The 24,009-nt window shown below is 41.5% G+C and overlaps 1 protein-coding gene across 1 annotated transcript in view; it reads right to left on the reverse strand.

The window, feature by feature from the left end:
* Positions 1-24,009, reverse strand: part of XRN1 (5'-3' exoribonuclease 1) — a 63,769-nt gene that overhangs the window by 39,085 nt on the left and 675 nt on the right. Inside the window, exons 2-12 of the mRNA XM_018555618.1 lie at positions 22,935-23,167; positions 21,254-21,351; positions 15,876-15,985; positions 15,678-15,788; positions 14,804-14,889; positions 12,217-12,304; positions 11,971-12,139; positions 9,886-9,953; positions 8,276-8,410; positions 5,766-5,826; positions 4,743-4,845 (exon numbers count right to left, since the gene is read on the reverse strand). Of these exons, the coding sequence (XP_018411120.1) occupies positions 4,743-4,845; positions 5,766-5,826; positions 8,276-8,410; positions 9,886-9,953; positions 11,971-12,139; positions 12,217-12,304; positions 14,804-14,889; positions 15,678-15,788; positions 15,876-15,985; positions 21,254-21,351; positions 22,935-23,167 (1,262 nt within the window). The remainder of the gene's footprint in view (positions 1-4,742; positions 4,846-5,765; positions 5,827-8,275; positions 8,411-9,885; positions 9,954-11,970; positions 12,140-12,216; positions 12,305-14,803; positions 14,890-15,677; positions 15,789-15,875; positions 15,986-21,253; positions 21,352-22,934; positions 23,168-24,009) is intronic.

Here is a 24,009-nt window from a genome sequence, read left to right on the forward strand (position 1 = left end):
AAGTTCCGCTGTGTTTTCTCCAAAAATGGGGGGGGGGGGGGATATTTAAGGAACAGACATCTTCCAGTCTAGCAAAGAGCTGTAATAGCTGACTATGTAAGACTAGAGCTCCTGCTGACTGAACAGAAGATTGCATAATATTACAGAGACTCAGTAACCCTAGAAAAAAACAAACAGCAGGTAGCAGGTATAAAATGCAAGCACTTATGGGTGTTCTTTGTCCCTGCTTCATCCAAGTGTTGGTCCGTTTTAAAAATACAACGCTCTGGAACTTACTGTTAGTGACAGAGCTTGCCTGTCCCTGGCTGTGTCCCTCAGATTTCTATTGCTTACCCACAATGAAAGGAGGCTTCACTGGCAAACAAATGTGTGGGAGGCAGATGTGTGGGAGGCAGGAAGATTCTACACTGCCTGGAAGTGCCAAAAATTTGCCAGTTCAGAATGACCTGACATTCAGCAATTGGAGTCAAACTGAGGTCAGAACTCCTCGTCTGCTTGTTTGTTTGGGCGACTAAAGAAACCTCCACGTTATCGAATGTTTACGATTGCCTGGTGACTTTTTGTGTTAGAATAGCAATAGCATCCTGCATGTTTCCCTCGGGACAGATTTCCATTAACTATTGTATGTTAAAAGAAAACCTGTCATATTCCCAGCTGTCAGAACAGAAAAATCAAACTTGTGGAAACAGGCAACACAATTTTTTTAACCCATAGTGATAAACATGCTATAACATCCCTTATATAAATCTTATTTGGCGTTTGGAATAACAATACAGCAAATATGTTTGATTTTTACACTAGGCTTAATTTTGCCACTGCTCATTATCTGTATGATCTTAGTTTGGATGTTGATTAAACAAACTGTAGCCCAAGGTAGATAAGGATGCTCATGGCACAAAAGGTTATTTGAGGAGACAAGAGTTCTGAGTGTGACTGACAAGCCAAAGCAAAAATACAATTTATATAAAAAAAATAGAATTATGTCCTTACCGTAAAAATCTTTTTCTCAGAGTCTATTGTGGGACACAGCTCTGAAGAATTCTGAGACGTACGATTGTGTTACTGCCTCCAGGAGAAATGCACACTATGCAAAAAAAATTAAAAGCCTACAACTTTAAGGACTTAAGCTTTTACACCTCATACCTGCCAGCAGTAGCGAGCAGTATGAAAGGAAATGTGGGGAGGGAGCTGTGTCCCTCAATGGACTCAGAGAAAAGGATTTTATGGTAAGAACAAAATCCCTGCCAAGAACAAAATCTGCCAAAAGGAAAACAAATAGTAACGAGCTGCCAAAAGAATTGGAATAATAACACCTGAATCCAACTGAACAAAAAATAACTGAACAAAAAAGGTTCGTCCGATGCTACCGAGACATGGGAAGCCGGAACGCAAAGAACTGAAGATGAAAATATATTGTGAAATATGAGTTTCCAACTTTTCCACAAATTCTATCGGCGTCCCCCCATCAAATACAGAAAAGGTGGAAGCAGACCTTCATGCTAAAGTAGACTTTTTACTTGCCAAGGACGTCTAGAAGGTCCAAAGGTTTGGAAGTGTAAGATGTCCTTTGAAACTGAGAACGAAATAAACGTATAAAAGATGGAAAGAAGGAGCAGGCTTACAATGCGGATCCCTATTTATTAGGGATGCACCGATATATCGGCCGCCAAAACATATCGGTCGAAAATGGCACTTTCCGAAAGTGCCATTTTCCTGCCGATACAACGGTGCATCCCTAAATTCTTTCCTCCCCGCTGGGCGCTGCTCTATGTCCCAGCGGGGAGAAGAGAAAATGACAGCCGGCTGAGCGCTGCGGTGGAGAGTGCTGTGAGCGGCCGGTGTCTCCACCCACACCGCTCTGCCGCCTATCACAGTCCGGCAGAGCGGTGTGGGGGCGGAGACAGTGCTGTCACAGGAGGCTGGGCTTTCCTCCCTACACCGTTCGATCAGCCTCCTGTGACAGCGTGTCAGAGAGAAGAGCAAGGTACACACACTCAGGGATCAGTGATCGCTGAGAGTTTGTACATAATTGAGTATATGGTATGGTTACTATATCCTCAATTATGAATGAATGGGAGTGATCTACATCACCCCCATTCATTCATAGTTGTAGTTATAGTAAACAAACAATGTTCTCATGATATCAATCACACACAGAAAAAGAGATTGAGGACTTTGTGTTCTCAATCTCTTTTTCTTTTTTAAAAAGGGAAATATCAGGGGTCCGTTTAGACCCCTAATATTTCCCCGAAGCCCCTAAAAGTAAAGTAAAAAATATTTAATAAAAAATGAATAAATACAAGTAAATATAAAAAAAAATTAAAAAGTTTATAAAAAAATTTGAAAAAATAAAAATAAAAAACATTTTCGGTATCGGTTTCTGCCTGACATTTTTTTTTTATTATTTCGGTTTCGATTTTAACATTTCCATTTCGGTGCACCTCTACTATTTATCCACATCAGATGTATGTGTTAACTTTTACCACCCGTAGAGTTTTTACAATCTAATCCAAGGTAGCTTCAAAACGATGACCATTCAGCTCTGCGTATCTGAATAGAAGAGACAGACACATGAGACAACAGAGAAAAGTAAGGATGTTCAGATACCAAGTACCGTACTCGGTACAAGCACAGATACTTTTCCAGCTCCAGGACTAGACTGGAGAAAAATTCAAAAGTTAGGAGGCAGCTGTCATTTTTAAGAGGAGCATACGGAGCTCCTGGGATTTGTACAACCCAATTTTAATGCATTATTTTTTTTAATGAATGAATGAATGAATGAATGTATGTATGTATGTATGTATGTATGTATGTATGTATGTATGTATGTATGTATGTATGTATGAATGAATGAATGAATGTATGTATGTATGTATGTATGTATGCATATATATATATAGATATATATATATCTATATATATATATATCTATATATCTATATATATATATAGATACATATATATATAGATATATATATATATAAGTGATGCACCGATACCATTTTTACAAGTACTGATAATTGTCCAAGTACTCGGATACAAATACTGATACATTTCATTTAGTGTCATGCGACAGTCTTTCTAAAACAATACAGACTAATGATTTCAGGACAGTGATGGAGCGCCAGAGCTAGGTCCCAGCTGCAACCCTGGTAGTTGTCATGAAAATGCCAAGCATGGGCATTGGTATCTGAACATCCCTAACGAAAAGCATCAAGAAACGCATAGTGTTTATAACAAGCATGCATTATGCATATTGTATTTAAGAGCTAAATCTATGTGCTATGTCCCTTAACCAAAGAAGGAAAGAGTGATTGCCCCAAACACCTAGATCAGAGTCACCAATGTTTGGCCACTGTATAACTTTCACGAGCGCTGCTGCTCCTTACTGAGTGAAAACGTAGTCATCACTGTTCAGGAATAAGGAGGGCAATAAACAAACAGTTACAGGTTTTTCCCAGTAAGCCTGAGCAGAAATAGAGGAGAGCTCCCCATGTAGCCAACTTGTGAAGTACATAAACAAGCACAGGTCACGATAGCAACATCACAGAAGCCTTGTAATATACAGGCCACTTGTGACTGGAAGAACCAGAAGCATCAGTGACACTGATGTAAAGCAAAAATGTAACACGTTTCTGAAAAAACCCCCAGTAGTAACACAGAGTAGGAAAGGAAACAATTCACAAAGTGCACTGCTAATGACAGTCTTCTCTGACAATTCTCTCTCAGACAAAGTCGAATAATAATATTCATGGCACTGACAAGCATGAGGAAAAAATATGAGGTACCCCAATAATCAAAAAATGGCTGTGTAATAGTAAACAACAGGATCTCTCTGTTTTGCATAAGTACTGAGAACAGAAATGTCCTGCTTCATGACAACTAGAGAAACTTCCAGGATTTAACTCATCTGGTATGAATCTCTCAGTTTTGTCGGCCAGCTAGAGAAACTCCCAGGATTTAATATCCGGTATGAATCAACTAGCAGCTCTTGGTAGTAGAATCTTCAATGAAGAAACAACAAACTGAGATAATAAAGCAGAAGAGAAGGGTACAGCCATTCTCCTGAGGACACTAAGCAAAAAACTGGCAGGTGTGAGATCTTTAAAGTGGCAGGCTTTTAATTTGTTTTTGCCTAGTGTCCATTTCTACTAGAGGCAGCAGCATAACCCTACGGCTCAAAATCCTTCAGAGCGGTGTCCCTGAGTGGATAATAGAGAAATTATATATATATAATTAAAATGTTAAATATTAACAACGACTTACAAAGCCATCCACAACTCTGTCCCCGGATATATCTTCAAACCTTGTCTCAAAGTATCACCCTAACCGTCCACCCCGCTCTTCCCCAGACCTTCTGCTTTCAGTCAGCTCCCTCGTCAACTCCTCCCATGCTGGACTTCTCTAGAGTCTCTCCCATCCTATGGAACTCTTTACTCCGATCTGTCCGTCTATCTCCCACTCTGACTGCCTTCAGGCGATCCCTTAACACTCATCTCTTCAGGGAAGCCTATCACACCTCAACCTAACCACTGAACTATCACTTTCTCAAACAATTCATTCCCACACAGCTACCTCCTCATGTATCCCTTCCCCCTCCCTTTTAGATTGTGGGCCCTCCTTACCATCTTGTTTTGAATTGTATTGTGATTGTAATGTCTTCCTTATATTGTAAAGCGCTGTGCAAACTGTTGGCGCTACATAAATCATGTATAATAATAATATATATTACATATACTCACTCTGACACAACTTCCACTCCCATTTTTGTCATGTAATAGGTTCTTTTGTACTGTCGAAACTCAGTCTCAAATATATCATCATCTTCAGGATCCTCATCTAAACCTAACAAGAAGAAACCAAATGGGCAAAAACATTAAGGAATTAGGACTGAAGACCAAATTTTTTATGCAAATTTAAAGCTGATATCTGATCACAAACATTGCCCCATCAGATCTTTTTAACTTGGTACTTTCCTGCCCTAAGATATCCCTTCTCTTCTACACTGGGACATCATCATAGGGCTCCAGAAAAATCTGCAGAAATGGCAGCTGGGAAGAGAGGTCTGCAGGGCACCCTATGTAATTTCTTTACACCATAGGGATTCCCCACAGTGCTACATCCCTCAAGTGCCCTCCGACTATAAACAATGTATGGGCAGGCCTTTGGGAGTAAAGGAGGTGGTGTGGGCAGGTGTGTAGGCAGTAAAAGAGCTGCAGAGGAATTCCCCTGTCATTGCCAGGACACACTAGGCAGCAGCATCCCTACACGGTGAAAATATAATCAAGTCAGTATGCCTGTGCCGTGGCAGCAGTCGAACGAGAGTCACATTAGCACAGACCATAAACAGAACAGGCTGATCGTGAGCAAAACCATTTACGGTTTCATTACCTTGCAGATGTACCTGCAGCATGGATTGTGTACAAGGAAACTACCTTTTCATGGTTGAGTAGCAGCTGCACATCAAAGCTGCAACTCACTGTTGGCTCTATGTGATGTGCGTACCTTACATACTGTTGAAAACAGATTTTGCTCAGAGTGGGTACCAGTAACAGTAAAAAAATTAAAACAAAAACAGCATTTGTCTGAAAGGCAGTGCCAAATGCTGAAGTGTTTAAACACCTAGCAAACAGGCAGAAGTAATCTATTACTGATATGACAAGCTGAAATCTGATTGGCTGAACAACAGCAGCATAAACATTTAAAGTTCAATCCTGCAGCCTATAGGTCACACGTTTTAACATAAATAAAAAGGCATGACTTACACTTCGAATCATCTTCCCCATTGTTTTCTAATGCAATTAGACAGAGAGAGTCATCGACATCCTGGGAAGACAAAAACTCTATTCTTCATAAATATGCATTGTATTGTATACTGAAAAATACATTTTAATGTACTGTTCACTAGAAACAGCAACTGTTTGGCAGTGTCTGAACATGGTAGGTTCAAGCTGCAGAAAGCTCCACTCTGTCTGCTCAAGTGGCCTATGGTTACCTGCCTAAATGAGTCCAAAAGGGATATGTATCTACATAAGCACGTATGAAGCTGCCAATTAATCATCAAATATTGCATAAAAAAGAGAGAAGTTGTATGGCACCTCAGGGATACATATGCATTAAAAAAACTTTATGAATTTCACAAAAGAATAATATAAAACGTCACAATCCCACCACACAAACTGATACTTTTAGAATAAGACCACATTGTATATAGCACATTAAACTCTAAAACCTCCTACTGCAGGTATTTCAGCCAGTAATTGGCTATTTGTCCAAACCCTGTATTATATAATCCCTGTATTATGGGCGATCAGAATAGCATAACATCAGGGTTTCATTACAATACAGCTATAACAGCAGTGGAATGCAGAACAGATGCACCTACAGAGAGTTCTGTAGGCTCAAGTGCCTTCCAGGTACTGAAGAAAGGGAGGATATCTCATTTCAATTAAAGATAAATACCTGCTCTGTGATATTGCATTTGTCTGATTTCTGCTGTGAAAGGGATCACAGAAATATATGCTAGATGTCACGTGAGTAAGCTTGCAGTATGAAATAAAAGATTTTGACTGAACACCTAAGAATAAAGGTATTTTAACATAATCCTATTTATTTTAGGTGGAAACGCTATCATGATTCTTATTCAGGAGTGTGGCTGTCATAGCATGCATGCTGTGCACTAGGTTTCATAGCACAGTGATTATGAATGACATCCTAACTTGCAGCTAACTTGCTGCAAATCCAAGGGCTCCCCCAGAACCTACTTTCCAATTAAGGTAGCTGATTCAGGGCAAGGTATACCCAATCTAGAAGACAAAATACTTACTAGCCAGTTTATCATTTAAATTATATTTTATGGTACCAATTTAACTGCTTGAAGACCAGGTGTTTAGACCCCGTTCTGTATGGGTGGGGACATAATTTTTTTTATTTTTTATTCCTTTTTATGTGTAACTTAAATTTTTTTGGGGGAAAAACTTAAATTTTTTTTCCTATCTTTTTTTGCCCACTTAACTTTATTCCTATCACATAGGGGGCTAAGAAACCCCCTATGAGATAGCAAAATATGTGACAGGTCCTCTTTATGGAGACATCAGGGGTATCCAAGACCCCTGTCACCTAGGCGCCTGAAGCTGGAGAATGACACAGGAATGTGGAAGTGATGTAATATACATAATTTACGCATTCTTACAGCGGAGAGGGGACCGAAATGAGATTGTGTACCGACCTCCCTCTAATCCCCTATCAGAGAGGCACTATGCTGGTCCTGGGCTCGCATCGACTAGAGAGCTCTTGGCTGGCTGTTTTTTTATAACGGCCGGCCGGGAGGTAGTTAGGAAGAAAAAAAGCCATATGTCCATATAAACTAGCATCAGAAGGGGAATCTGCAATGTGTATGTAAATAACCATATCAGGTTAAACATTGCTGCAGGAAGAGTAAAACTATATCATGATGGGACAGGAGCTGGGACCAACAATGTATAGATTTGGAGAGTTCATAATCCACCACTGTGCACTATTAACTGAGTTAAAAGAGAACTATGGGGTAAGTGTTTTTCCCCCATAGTTCTTTTAAGGCCCCGTTCACATTGAGCGGTTCGCAAATCGCGCGTTTGTCGCGTGATTTGCATTTTGCGCGATATCGCGCAAATGCTTGCATTGAGCAAGCTTGAATCGCGGCTAAATCCGCTCCAAAAAAGGGTCCTGCTGTAGCGACACACGACCCGCAACAGCAGGACCCTTTGCCCCATTGAGAAGCATTGGAGAGCGATATTGCGCGGTAAATTGCCGCAATATCGCAGGAATTACCGCGCGATAAATCGCTCAATGTGAACGGGGCCTAAGGGTCACGGGAGGACATATACTAGCATCCTCCCGTGACCCAAAGCTCAGTATATCGCGAGCTACAGTGGAGGGGGAAATCCATGCGGGGAGCCTTGACTGACAGTCACTGCTCTCTGCAGGGAGATGATCGAGAAGTTAGCGAGGGATGGTATGTGTTCGCTCACTTCCCGATCAATAGAGCCGACATGTGACAGTTTCATTGTCGCACGTCGGCTCGAACTAGGAGGATGGGTGATTTTCACTCACCTCATAGTTCTCCTTTAAGCTTTGGGTGAAATTTACTTATAACTTAGATGTAAAAAGGTCTGACTGGATAAACTGTTTGTGTAAATCATTTTCATTATGAGCATCTCATACAACCCCATGTTATAAACCAACATTCAGATAACCTAAAAGCGACTTCCAGAATAAACAGACAAATAGGACTGACCTTGCTCTTTTTCTTCTTACAATTTCGAGCTTCCTCAGCAGCTTGGCCTGCAGCCTCATTGAGGTATTTATTGCCCACTTTGCTTTCAAACCATTTTAAGTCAACGAAGACTTCATTGAAGTGCTCTCGGTCAAACTACACACAAAAACAAACAATAAACTAATGTGCCTGGTTAAAATAAAAGAACATTTTAACAAAAAAAATTACACTAACAGTATCCTGGAGAGAAGGGCTTTAAGATTTCTCCTTATAAAAACCACCGGTTGATCCTTCCAGTCCCCGATTGTTGCCTCCAAGAAAAAGGAACTATCAGCAGGCTTTAAGAGACTCTGTAAGATTGCCACTGCCATGGGCATGCAACAATTCTTCTAGTAAGTCATGTTTCTTCTTTACAGATCATGTCACAGGCTGGGGGCTGGAATAAGCCTCAAAACGTCACCAAGGGTAGATCAGCTGCTTGACTGACAGTGAACTTTGATCTGCAAGTCTGCGGGGTGGATCTGATTCTTGACCGATGGCACACTCTATTTACAAGGTGGGCTTAACAAATGGGTATGCAAGCAACTTTAAAGAAGAACTCCAGGCTGTTTTTATTGCATTATCGGGGCTATCCCCGCACTGCAAGGGTTAAGTGCTCATTTGCTTCTAGGTGTTAAAATAAAGTTATACTCACCTGAAGCCAGCCAACTATCACAGTGCTTCCTCCAGCCTGTCTCCCTCTCCCTGAAGAATTGGAATTTTCCTTAATGTCCTTACGTCTAATCACTGTGTACAAATGTGATGTTTTACGGTACCTTAGATCACTGCAGGAGCAGGAGGGGGAGAGACGTTGGAAGGACCAGTCTAAAGCTGGCCATACACCTATAGATTATCTACCCTGCTTGGTATCAAAATACCTGAACAGTCTGATTGGATGCAAGCATTATTCAGGTGTTTTGAGAGCCAGCAGGGCCGACTAGCAAGATACTGAAGCTTGGCCATTTGGGAGATGCCTCCATCCACACAGTTTAGTGTAGATGTAGGAATCTGTTGCACCTTTTCCATCTGACCATAGAAAATCTGCAGATAATCTATAGGTGTATGGCCAGCTTAAGAAGCCAGCTTTGAGCTTTGGGTGAGTATAACTTTTTTTTTTAAAACCTAGACACAAAAACGAGCACTGCAAGGGTTAATAAAAAAATACTGGAGTTAAAAATGTAAGTTGTTGCAGAAAAGGTTTTTTTTAAAGTTTACTTTATCTACTAAAAATCTGGGAGAACTGCTCTGCATTCATTATTGATGCGAATAAGGGGCATCGGGGGGCATGCACCAATCTCCTTAAGCCTGAGGGTGAAAAACATCAGCAAGAGAATCTAAGGCAAGACCAAGCGGCGCTTGTGTTTCTATAAAGTTGTTCCTAACCACAGTGACATCATCGGGGTGTGGCCTTACTGCTTTCCAATTTGCTGCCATTACTTTACACTTCTGCTCTCCACTGATTGCAGTTTAACCAGTTGACATCCGCGGTGTTAAACCCCCTTCCCATCCAGGAAAGCTGACCACAACCATCTTCTGCCTTCTTGTATCTACTGTAAAATCAGCAATATGCATGAATATCTAAATACACTTACAGCAGAAAGTTTTGTCAGATATTTCTCGAAGTGGACTAGGTTCAAATACCCATTCTCATTAATGTAACCTAGAGGGAAACAAAATTAAAGTAAAAAAAGTTGTAGTTGTAGAATAATGAGAATAAATATTACTATTATAACTTTATTTTATATGAACTAACTTCCATAACCCAATACAACTGCACCTTCAAAGCAGCACACCGGCCAAGCTTGTCCTGCTCCAGCATCAGCAGTTGCTCATGGAAAAAATGCAAGGTTCGCTGAAAAGTTTAATCTAGCACACAGGTGCACATCGTCGCGCTGTGGATCCTCTTCCCTCTTTCACCCAATAATGGGTCTAGGCCTCATTCACACCAGACACAGTGCGTTCCGGCCCGATTCTGCCCAGAACACACTGCATCACATTGTGGCCGGCTCAGTATATTGTGGGGCAGGAGGGGGCGTGGCGGCCCATTGAACTGAATGGCACTGTAGCCAGACCCTGCGGTTGCAATGCGATCAGCCGCACGGGAACGCAAGGAACATTATGACTGCGGTCCATTCCGAACATAATGTTCCTTGCGTTCCCGTGCGGCTGATCGCATTGCAACAGCAGGGTCTGGCTACAGTGCCATTCAGTTCAATGGACCGCCACGCCCCCTCCTGCCCCACAATATACTGAGCCGGCCTCAATGCGATGCAGTGCGTTCTGGCCAGAATCGGGCCGGAACGCACTGTGCCTGGTGTGAACGAGGCCTTAGTCACAGAAATCTCTATGACTAAGCCCATTATTGGGTGAAACGTCAGAGCGAAGAGGATCCATGGAGGGACGATGTGTAACAGTGTGCTACATTAAACTTTACAGCAAAGCTTGCAGTATGCGACCAGACTTTTATCTATTAGTAACTATTTATTTTGTATTACTTGCTTACAGAGATCCCATTACTTTGTGGTATCATACAACTGCAGGCGTGTACTTTTATACGTTCTGATAATATATACACATACACAGTTATTTTTACTATTACTCTGCCAAACCTACATTTGCCACTGGTAAAATAGGGCTCATCAGTCATCACAATAACATAGTTACTGTATAATATAAACTTCCTAAGCATCTAAAGAATCAAAAATGTAAGCTCCAGCAATATCCACTATGTAAAAAAAACACATATCCCTGACCTAGGCACCTTCCTCTCACATACACATGTCTATTGTAAAGTGCAGTGCAGAGCTGCATATGCCTGCGTGCAATGAAATAAGCAGCATCATGCTGCAATTCCTGATTTCTTCATTGTGGTAAGAGAAGCTTTTAGCTCCAGTGAAGGTGTACAAATGTGTACAAGCAAACTGAAAGCCCAACTAAGACCAAAAACGTTGTGTTTCTGCAGTGAGGGAATACGGATGACATGGGACCAATGTAAGATTTTGTTGCAGTCTCTACTGGGGAGATTTCTTCCACTTCTCACTAGGACAGGAAGTGCTGGGAAATGTCTCCACTGGGAACACATGCTGCATCGGAACTTATGCTGCATCAGAACACATTTTTTCAATACGTTAAAGAATTCTGTCTGGTTGTAATTTATACATGTGACTTCCTGTTCTATAGCAGAGCTGACCAATCTCTTCATTTCTTCACCTGCTGACAAAGGGTCAGGAAGTGAGATGAAATCTCCCTATCAAGGAAAATTTGACAAAAGTATTATATTTTCCAAGTCTGTCCTCTACTGCAAAAAAAAAAAAAAATGGCTGAAGTTGGGCTTTAAATTTAAACCTGTAGGGACAGAAATATCTAGCTTCCGTTGCCGATGTTCTTCTTAAAGCTGCAGTCTGCATTAGATGAATTACCCATTCAAGTCTGAGCTATCATTAGGTTTATGCATCGATCTGCTCACAGAGTATCTAAGCTGCTAACAGAGTCTGTTAAAAGAGGTATCAAAATTCTTCTCCTCTAGCTTGCAGGATTCACTGAACCCCTTATGGGCTGTGTCATCGCCTTAACAGGATCAGAGATCTTTCCTTCCCTAACATTAACAAGAGCTTGCACCTGCACGCACAAGCCCTTACCCATCAGGAAACATAACGTTAACATTTTCAGAGACATACCTCCAAGTTCTGGTAAGACACTAATATATGTTCTGTACAATAGAGGCAGTGCATCATGGTTAATATGCAAATGAGGTAGATGAGGAATAAAATCATTGCCCACAAGAAATCCCATTAAAATCCAGTCATCAATTATTCTTTCGACATCATATTCAAAGGAGATCTTGTCCTACAAACAAACAAAAAAAGTGTTTGGCTAAGTGTCAGAAATGTAAACCCATACCACATTTACAGGACATTACTTACTTTTAGGGGTGAAAATTCATAATCAATATATTCTCTCATTAGAGACAAGTGGAGGAGGTGAAATGTAGTTTCTTCGGGAGCAGAAACTCTGGAACACATGAAAAGTCCACATACAACTCAGTACATTACAATGGTGAACTGAATATTATTTGAAATAAAACACACGGATCAATGTGCATAAAAAGGTCTGCAGGAAATAAAGTTTTTTGGTTTCTGTAGCGACCAGATTCTTGATTTTATGCCCAATTTCACTGTCTCACTTTTGTAAAAATAGTTTTTAATACCTTACATCCAGAATTTCCTTTATCAGCTTTCTACTCATGAAGCTTATTCAGTAAAGTAGTGAAAAGGGCAGCAATAAGGCCCCATTCCCACTAAGCGACACTTACCTCGAGCAGATCCGTGCTGGCGGGAATAGCGGGACTGTTCGGAGCCACGTTCCAGCGACGATCGTGCGACCTTCACCGTTGGGCTGCATGCAAAAATAGAAAAATCGCGCGACATCCGTGGGGAAAAAGGGTCCCACACAAGCAGCACACGACCGCGACGAGCGACATGGAGCTGTTCAATAGAACAGCTCCATTGAAAATCATTGGACGGCAACTTATCGCGATATCGCGCTGCAAATATGCGCGAAATTGCGCGATTATACGCCCAGTGTGAATGGGCACTTATGTGTGAAGAGCAAGCAGTAACCTCAGAATATTGTAGTAACATTTTAAAAACATTGTTGTTTTTTTTTTTTAAAGATATGCATTTTCTATTTAAAATCTATTTCTATTGACCAAATTTCCACTTAAAACACAAGCAGAGGTAAAAAGTGGTTAGAGACCTGTTCTATATTTGTGAAATGATCACTTATTAATCAGAATGTAATCTTATAGTAAATCTGAAAGAGAAATAACATCACCAACACTCCAAAATGTAATCAAGCAATAGTCCATTTATTGACACATTGCTATTCAAATGCTGAATGGCAATGTGCCAATAAATGGACTATTGCTTGATTACATTTTGGAGTGTTGGTGATGTTATTTCTCTTTCTGATTTTATCACAGTGCCATCCGTGGTCACTACAAGCACCCACCCGGCCACACAGGTCTTTTCTTTTCTGTAAGGAGTGCAGCGAGATCTCTTGACTTATAGTAAATCTGTCTCCCACCTCTGATTTCTCCTGATATGCAGCAGCTTTATTTTCACTATGGTGCACCCAGAACTAAGACAAAGCATGTGATCAGAAATGGTCCCATATGAAAGGTTCATTACAGTGCTTATCTACCTTTTTTGATTCTTCTTCCCACCAAAGCGAACCTCTTCTCTTAGAAGAGAGAAGTGAACTTCATGGCTTGTTAAACCAAGCATTATCTGCAATAGGAACAGTCCAAAAAGTTACTTGTATGATCATTAAATTGTGCATCTTAACAGATAAGTATATTATACACAGATTTATAGTGTCATTTAAAGTGCCCCCGTTTCCAGACTATGAGCATTAAACTAGTCACATTCTCAACAAGCAGTAGTCCAGCTATAAAAAAAAAAGCCCTCACTCACCTCTCTAGCACCTTACACTGTGAAGCAATTCATCCTCATAAATCACAACATACTCTAAAGTCATTTCAGTCATTTTCTAACAGCTTAGAAATACCTACTAGTTGCTTACATTAGAGGGCTGAAAGGCTGCCCAGATCTGCTCCCATAGAAATAAGCGAAGATTTCTGTGCCTGTGTTGTGAACTTGATCATTAATTGTATCAAAATGCCGATACAGAGATGAACAAGGGCTTGCTTTAAAATTATTTTACTGCTGGTTCAGAATATGTATATATTTTAGTGTGCATGATCTGGGAAACCGATCGATTTAGTGGCTTGTCATAGATGTACAAACGTGGAGATTAAAGTATCTGATCTCATCTGATTGATAGCGGTATTTAGTAAAACATTTTACAAGTGGCCGATAGCCCAGCAAGAGAGAGTGGGCATTAGAGTGGGGCCAGAACTGCCCCATCACACAACCGGTTTCCCTTTAAAACTGCCTGCTGGCTTTTATGTTAAACTTTCAGACTACTGCAATTGGTCCAGAACTCTTTTGTTAAAGACAAGCATCTCAGACTGAATATAAGCAAATAAGATTGACTGGCAATGAAATACACATACCAAATCTGCATCTAATCCATAAAGGCAATGCCTTGTATTTGGATCGTGATCTGGTTTAGCTTTCTCAGACCGTATAAACTCCATTAAGCAATAGTCCATTTATTGACACATTGCTATTCAAATGCTGAATGGCAATGTGCCAATAAATGGACTATTGCTTGATTACATTTTGGAGTGTTGGTGATGTTATTTCTCTTTCTGATTTTATCACAGTGCCATCCGTGGTCACTACAAGCACCCACCCGGCCACACAGGTCTTTTCTTTTCTGTAAGGAGTGCAGCGAGATCTCTTGACTTATAGTAAATCTGTCTCCCACCTCTGATTTCTCCTGATATGCAGCAGCTTTATTTTCACTATGGTGCACCCAGAACTAAGACAAAGCATGTGATCAGAAATGGTCCCATATGAAAGGTTCATTACAGTGCTTATCTACCTTTTTTGATTCTTCTTCCCACCAAAGCGAACCTCTTCTCTTAGAAGAGAGAAGTGAACTTCATGGCTTGTTAAACCAAGCATTATCTGCAATAGGAACAGTCCAAAAAGTTACTTGTATGATCATTAAATTGTGCATCTTAACAGATAAGTATATTATACACAGATTTATAGTGTCATTTAAAGTGCCCCCGTTTCCAGACTATGAGCATTAAACTAGTCACATTCTCAACAAGCAGTAGTCCAGCTATAAAAAAAAAAGCCCTCACTCACCTCTCTAGCACCTTACACTGTGAAGCAATTCATCCTCATAAATCACAACATACTCTAAAGTCATTTCAGTCATTTTCTAACAGCTTAGAAATACCTACTAGTTGCTTACATTAGAGGGCTGAAAGGCTGCCCAGATCTGCTCCCATAGAAATAAGCGAAGATTTCTGTGCCTGTGTTGTGAACTTGATCATTAATTGTATCAAAATGCCGATACAGAGATGAACAAGGGCTTGCTTTAAAATTATTTTACTGCTGGTTCAGAATATGTATATATTTTAGTGTGCATGATCTGGGAAACCGATCGATTTAGTGGCTTGTCATAGATGTACAAACGTGGAGATTAAAGTATCTGATCTCATCTGATTGATAGCGGTATTTAGTAAAACATTTTACAAGTGGCCGATAGCCCAGCAAGAGAGAGTGGGCATTAGAGTGGGGCCAGAACTGCCCCATCACACAACCGGTTTCCCTTTAAAACTGCCTGCTGGCTTTTATGTTAAACTTTCAGACTACTGCAATTGGTCCAGAACTCTTTTGTTAAAGACAAGCATCTCAGACTGAATATAAGCAAATAAGATTGACTGGCAATGAAATACACATACCAAATCTGCATCTAATCCATAAAGGCAATGCCTTGTATTTGGATCGTGATCTGGTTTAGCTTTCTCAGACCGTATAAACTCCATTATTTTATGTTCTCCTTCCCCTGGAGTCTGTAAACAAGAAATCACAAAAATATCAATATTATACCTAAATAGTGTAGTGCAATACAACGTGTAGATACAATACAGCACACTGACCTCATGGCCAGACAGGTAGATATTGACACCCTCCCATGTCTTGTCTGTAGAAATCTTCATATTTACAAAATACTTCAGATGCTCATGTAAGCGAGCCATAAATTCAGTTCCTACAAAGAATAAAAAAAGAAAAAAAGGATGAAGATAGGGATACATATCGAAACTACTTCCTTCTGAATATGGAAGAGTTTTTCAATGCAACAGTGCACACACTTTATCAAACAATGCCACAAAACCCCATCAGGTATTCTATACTACGTGTGTCAGTACTAACACTCGCAAAGAAGGAAGAGCTTTAACAATTTATGTCATATACGCCGATCAGCCATAACATTCTGACCACTGATAGGTGAAGTGAATAACATTGATTATCTTGTTACAATGGCACCTGGAAGTGGGTGGTATAGATTAGGCAGCAAGTGAACATTTTGTTCCTAAAGTTGATGTGCTGGAAGCAGAAAAAAAATGGACAAGCTTAAAGATTTGAGAAACTTTGACAAGAATCACATTGTGATGGCTAGACGACTTGGTCAGAGCAACTCCAAAACTGCAGCTCTTGTTTGGTGTTCCCGGTCTGCAGTGGTCAGGACTTACCAAAAGTGGTCCAAGGAAGAAAAACCGATGAGCCGGCGACTAGGTCATGAACAAGGCTCACTGATGAACAAGGAGGAGCAATGGCTGGTCCGTGTAGTCCAATCAAACAGAAGAACTACTGTAGCTCAAATAGCTGAAAAAGTTAGTGCTGGTTCCAATAGAAAGGTGATTGAACACAGTGCATTGCAGTTTGTTGCTTATAGGTCTGTATAGCTGCAGACTAGTCAGGGTGCCCATGCTGACCCATGTCCACTACCAAAAATGCCTACAATGGGCACAAGAGCATCAGAACTGGACCACAGAACAATGGAGAAAGGTGACGTGGTCTGATGAATCATGCGTGTCGCCTACCTAGGAAGAGATGACACCAGGATGCAGTATGGGAAAAAGGCAAGCCAGCAGAGGAAGTGTGATGCATTGGGCAATGTTCTGCTGGGAAACATTGGGTCCTGCCATTCATATGGATGTTACTCTGACCCATACCACCTACCTAAAAACATTGTTGCTGACCAATTAAACCTCAAAATGAAGATGTATACCGATGGCTGTGACCTCTTTCTGCAGGACAATGCACCCTGCTTCACTGCAAAAATAGCCCAAGAATGGGTTGAGGAACACAACGATTCTGAGGTGTTGACTTTGCCTCCAAATTCTCCAGATCTCAATCCAATCAAGCATCTGCAGGATGTGCTGGAAAAACAAGTCCAATCCGTGGAGGCCCCACCTCACAACTTACAGGATTAAAGAATCTGCTACTGAAGGCTTGATGCCAGATACCACAGCTTACCTTCAGAGGTCTAGTGGAGTCCATGCCTTGACAGGTCAGGGCTGTTTTTGCAGAAAAAGGGGGACTCAATATTAGGCGGGTGGTCATAATGTTATGGCTGATCGATGTATGCTAGCAAAGGTCAGTCTATTACCGAAATATAACCAAAATAAATAAATTAGGCAGTAAAATTATTGTATTAAGATTATAACAAGAATGTAGTACAAAGGTAATACTGTGCACAAGGATTAAGTATGAATAGAGCACAAAGCTTATAAATGAATATCTATGCATTAGATTCCTTTACATCAATACTATCTGGGCCACAGAATCAACACTACAAACTGTAATTGGAAATATGTATAGTATGCTCACACACCAGTCAAACCTGAACAGTGGCAATTTCAATTTAAACCTTTAAAGAACTATGAGATGAGTGATTTCCACTCACCTCATAGTTCTAGCCGACCTGTGACAATGAGACTGTCACAGGTCGGCTCAGTAGATCGGGAGGTGAGCGAACACATACCAGGTTCGCTCACCTCTCTGCCGTGACAGGGGGAGGGGCTGGATTCCCCTCTCCCCGCTCCAATCTGCCAGCGCTGACTGGCGGAACGGACGGGGGAGGGGGCGGGTACAGCTTGCTCTGCCTCTAGAAAGGCAGAGCCAGCTGTCACTCACGCAGCTGGGCGGATCCAGTCATCTAAGTCGGGATCCGCTCCGGCGTCACAGTATACCGCGAACTGTAGCTCGCGGTATACTGAGCTTAGGGTAACGGGAAGACGCTAGTTTGTGTCCTCCCGTTACCCTAAGGAGAACTATGGGGAAAAACACTGACCCCATAGTTCTCCTTTAAAAACATACCTGGTGAAAAAAGCTTAGAGCCACAACCTGTCTATGAATATGTCACAAATGTATATACAGTGCCTAGAAAAACCATCCACGCCATTTGGTAGTTTGAATATTTTATTGTCCCGGAACCCTGAATAAAAGCAGATTTCCTTTTGCGTTTTTCTTCTAGTTCCTTTTCCACAATAATCAGACTTTACTGTACAGCCAGGCAGATGGCAAATTGTGCAGCTCTGCGTGTAATTTTTCCAGCTCCAGTCTGTTTACTGGACAATAAATTAGAATCATCACCTTTGTCTAAGAAGCTGGAAGCACTAAACATGATTCATGAATAAGATCTTGCTTGCTGTATCTTGTAGAAAAGGTGCATAAAATACTAGACTGGCAGAACATAACTACCAATGCTGTTTGCCTGCAGTTTCACTTTTACATACTATGCACATAAAGTATAAAGTCCACCTTTATCGCAGCAGCTAAAGTAATCACTGGACTTTGGACAGATTATATGATTACAGGCCTGGGATCTCACCTGATGGACTGGCCACCAGCAAAATCTAGTCAGAAAGCACTTTAAAGAGGAACTACAACTTGAAGTGTCACAGCAGCTATTAACACAGCATACTGGGGCATGCCACTTATCAAAAACATTTTTTTACCATTCCAAAAGATACATAAAATCGGCTTTGCTTTAAGAATCTGCAGTTCCCAAACAACTAGATACATTTCTGATTTGGCCAAGGCAGACCCGGAGAAATGAATAGGGGTCTGTAAATATTCAATATACGGTGACTTGGGATAAACACAGGTACAATTGGCACACTAGAGCTCTCATGGAATGATAGATTATCTGTCAAGTAAACGCATGAGTGAGGGAAATATATCCTAAAAGACAGGCACAATGCACCCAGCAATATACCTACAGTATATCAGAGGACCTTATTCATTTAATAAAACACTACTGATCACAGAGAAAAATGTCAATGCACATAGTTAGGTTCATACTGTGACATTTACATTACATGATTTCTGATGTGATACTCGGTATTACGCATTACTTTTCCACTGATTTAAAAAAATAGAGTCTGTTGTAGCTTACTAGTCCTTCGTTTACTTTTTTTAAGACTTTATTTTCACCTGATGATCCTCTCAGTAACACACCTCCTGTCCTAGGGTAACAACTACGGATGCACCGATACCGCTTTTTTGGTATCGAGTATGAGTACCGATACTTTTCTTTACCTGTGCTTCTGCTGGCATGGAGCCGGCTTCCCGGGCAATCAAGAAGCCCCGGAAGCCGCCTCCATGCTGTTTGGCCGGCTCGATTGTGATTGGCTGGAATTGCTTCCAGGCCAATTAACATGGAGTCGGCTTCCCGGCCAATCAAGAAGCCGGGAGGCGGGTCAGTACTCGCCACCCGGTTTTCCGATTGCCCAGGCAGCTGGCTACATGTTCCCCTATGGCACTGCCGTCCAGAGGAAATCTTCTTCTGACTGGAAGTTCCGGTATCAGAGCATTTGGCCGAGTAAGAGTATTCGCCCAAATACTCGGTATCGCCACCGATACTAGTATCAGTGCATCCCTAGTAACAACACTCACTCATTGCACTGTATCTATAGAGAAGCATTTTTCTCTAGTCTAGTCTTGGAGCTGGAAAAGTATCTTTACTTGTACCGAGTCCGGTACTTGGTATCGGTGCATCCCTAATTGTCACCCTGGCTGCTTTTCAGGCTAGGACTACAAACACCTCCTGCTCTTCTCATCTGTATAACATAGGTGGAGACGTTCTGAAGTTCACAAAAAATAACATTATTTAGGGTTTCAATTTAGTGCACAGGAAGTTACAAGAACAAGAGATTTTTGGCAAGATCAACAGGCATCTTTTATATTTGCAGAAAATGTACTAAAAAAGTAAACAAATGCAACCACCTCATCTAAACACTAGTAAGCTTCAATATACTGATTTAATGTTGTTCTTGGGTTTAAATACACAGCAACCATTGGGAATTCATCATATACTTAGATATGGTGGCTGCATTAAGTTTCTTTTTCAGGTTTGACTTCAGCAGGGTGGATTCTGATTGGCTGCAGTTGAGTAGCAGCAAAGGGTCTTTCACAGTGTTTGGAACATGGTCATCTCTTACCAAAGCTCTTTACAGATCCCTTCACAAAAGCACAGAAAGAATATAGAAATGACTATGATGGCGCTAAATACCGGGGAAACCTGTTTCAGTCTGCCAGAGATTTGAGACGGAGGTTCACTTTCCAGCAGGGCAATGATCCTAAGCATACTGGTAAAGCAACACTCAAGTGATTTAAGGGGAAACATTTAAATGTCTTGGAATGGCCTAGTCAAAGCCCAGACCTCAATCCAATTGAGAATCCGTGGCATGACTTAAAGATACACCAGCAAAACCCATCCAACTTGAAGGAGCTGGAGCAGTTTTGCCTTGAAGAATGAGCACAAATCCCAGTGACTAGATGTGTCAAGCTCATAGAGATGTACCCCACGTGGGCTTGCAGCTGTAAATACTGCAAAAGTTGGCTCTACAAAGTATTGACTTTGGAAGGGGAAGGAGGGTGAATAGTTATGCAGGCTCAAGTTTTCTGGGTTTTTTTTGTCTTATTTCTTGCTCGTATCGCAATAAAAAAATATTTTGCATCTTCAAAGTGGTAGGCATGTTGTGTAAATCAAATGATACACCCCTTCAAAATCAATTTTAATTCCAGGTGGTAGTGCAACAAAATAGGAAAAATGCCAAGGAGGGGGGGATACTTTTGCAAGCCACTGTTTAGACTACACAGAGTATTATGCATTGCAGACTGAGGTGGGGTGCAATACTTCTTCACGTCCCCTGACAGGTACCTGCAAAAAAATGGCCTTCCTAGGAAAGGTGAGGGTGGTCGGATCATGCTTTATCTGTGCACCTTGCACTGTCTATGGACACATGTTGGTTCTGAGGTAAAGACATTCTACCTTTATCCCAGAGCCAGCATGCAGCAGGATTTCCAAAATCATCACATTCTGCATAAAATGGTCTCCATTGTATAGCACCTTCCTTGGCAGTAACAGTACACTTAACAGTAAATTTGAATACACATCACACACTCCAATGTTAAATTCACATAGACTGATGCTCTCTTTAGCACCAGACCAGTGTAATGTTCTTACCAGGAGTAATACAATTGGAGTCAAACCTTGCTTCTGTTGGCAAAATTTCCCCTTTTTCTAAAGCCTTCTTTATTTTGTCTTCTGCCTCTTTTGCTGATCTAAATGGCAAAAAGGGACAAAAATGGAGTACGTAAATAACAAACACAGTGTGCACCTCAACAACACATGGGGGGGGGTGATCTTTTACATAACAAATAAAGCCGATTAGAAATGCCATTGTCTGCTCTATATTGTGGGTCACATTTTCCTTTAAAATAAACACAAAAATGATAGTATTACTACGATACTTCAAAGAATGGAGTGACGAAGGTCCAAATCTCTGAATAGAAACCATCAGAAAATAACTTTAGCATGGAGGGAACAATTCTGCAATCAGAAAGCATGTAATTGGCAAAGGACGTAAAAATTACATCTTCATAATGACCGTCAATAAAGCAGACAAAATAAAAAAAATATTGGCCAATGAATCAATGAATCGTTAGTTGCAGCCCTAATAGAATTACAAATCTTTTGGCAGGTAAGACATTTCAAATATATGTATTTAAACCAGGGATGGAGAAATTATTATGGAATTCAGGAGCCAGCAGGATATATTTTTTTAGGATTTAGCTCCACTTGGCAACAACTAGAAACAAAAATATCTCAAAAACTAGTTGTAATTTTAAAGAAACATTGGCTACCTGGCCCCTGGGATTTGTCCATATCCGATTAAAATGTGTTTTAGTTGTGTGTCTGGAGTTCAGCTTTAATAGCTAAAGAAACTATAACACGTAGAAGCACAAAAGTAAAGTCATCACACAGGAAAAAGCACTCCAACTGTCTATACTTTCTCTGTAGTCACTAGAAATACTTAGAGTTTACAATGCATACATCAAGAAGCCAATACTATATACCGACGATAGATAATGTCTGGCCCTCCAGCAGTGGCGTAACAATCACCATAGCGACCCAGGCGGTCGCTATGGGGCCCAGAGAACAGTGGGGCCCGGCCAGATGCCGTGCGGGCCGCCTGGGTCGCTATGGGATCTTCTGCTGCTGGCTTTCACTGGCGTCTGAAGACAAACACGCCGCTGTTCAGATCATCTGTGCAGCGGCGCGTTCGTCTACACAGTCAATGAGAGCCAGCAGCAGCGGGGGAGCAGGCTGGAGGGGCAAAGGAGTGCGACCAGCCCACCTGAGGGTGATCCTGCAAAGCCTACCATAGAGAGTCTATGGTGGGCTCTGCAGAGTCACCCTCAGGTGGGATCTCGAGTGGGCTCTGCAAGGGGTATAACTAGAAATCACGGGGCCCCATACAAAATTTTGCTATGGGGCCCTGTGATTTCTAGTTACGCCCCTGCCCTCCAGCTATGGTGAAACTATAAATCCCATTATCTAGTGCCTTTGGGAGTCATGCATGTGGCTGTCAGAGTGTTGCAACGTATAGTGGGATTTATAGTTGCACCACAGCTATAGGGCCGGAATTTGCCCACCCCTGCTATATACGATGCTTCACATTCTGCCCTGACTCAAATCTCCCAGAAAGGCTAAAGGTGAACCTAAATTATAAGTTAACACCATACAAAAAAACGTGGCTTGATGAATATATGTCTAAAAATCTGGAAATTTTAAAGCCTGGTCCTGAAGGAGTTTGGGAATTTCTTCCCACGAGGAAAAAGTAGGCACAAAAAATGACAATTACCTAAAACGTCTTCCCCGCTGCTGGTTCATTTTTGCTCTGGGAGCAACACCATCCACAGCCATGAAGAAAACCTTCCGTGGCTTGATAATGCGGAACAGAACTTCCAGGTAGTGAAATATATCTGCAAATATCTTGTCTTCTGTAATTCGAAAGTGCACATCCTCATCATTCGGGTGAGAGCATTGGTGGATGATGCCATTCATGTCCAAGTATAGATTGTCAAACTCCGGGATCTAGGGGGTAAAACACAGTCATGTAACGTCCACTGTGATTTATTACTTGCAGGCTGACACATAAAGGAGAAAGGGGAGGGAAGTGCTTCATCCTGCAATCTGCATTACAAAAACACTGTTTGGTTTTTTTTTTTAAAGGGAGATATCTTTGTTTACATGAGGCACTGCTGCTGGTTTTGCTTCTATAATGGGTACAAGAAGTTTCATGCGGGTTCTTATCTTCTGGTTCTTTGGCCTGAAAGCCAGTGCAAAGGAACCCAGTAAATTACAGCTGTACCAATGCCCACCACCAGTGTGGAGCAGAAGCAGTGACCCCCTAGGATTTCTCCCCAGGGTACCCAATATGTGTGCTCACTGGCAGTATGAGTAAAGGTAGAAGGAGACACATAGCCAGCAAAAAAAAAAAAAACCCAGAGTCAGCAAGGCCAGTATTTGCAGCAGTTGGCATGCCAGAGTTGACCTCTATGGAGAGGAAGTACCTGACCAGAGGAAGTTTGCCAGAACTGTGCCTGATTAATTAGACCAGTGCGGCTCTGACCATGGCTCCATCCCCCACCTGCTGGTCTCCCTGTCAAGTGTCTGTAGATACGGCCAGTGGGTAATACTCCTCAATGCAGGGTCTTCCCAGTGCAGGAACTAGGTTGTGTCACCAGGAGTGGATCACCCGGCCCAATGGAAAAACATCATCCACCCAGAAGATGCCGGGGATGGCCTTAGTACTATCCCTGCCCACTCCCATAAATACAGGGCCAGGACTGCAGTGGAAGCTGACCAGCTACCGAGGTCTCCTCTGCTACAAATAACTATAGGCAGAGAGCGCCGCCCTCGCTATGGGCAGAGAG

This window comes from Nanorana parkeri, unplaced genomic scaffold, assembly GCF_000935625.1.
Source record: "Nanorana parkeri isolate BGI_ZX_2015 unplaced genomic scaffold, ASM93562v1 scaffold205, whole genome shotgun sequence".
NCBI classification, from domain to species: domain Eukaryota; kingdom Metazoa; phylum Chordata; class Amphibia; order Anura; family Dicroglossidae; genus Nanorana; species Nanorana parkeri.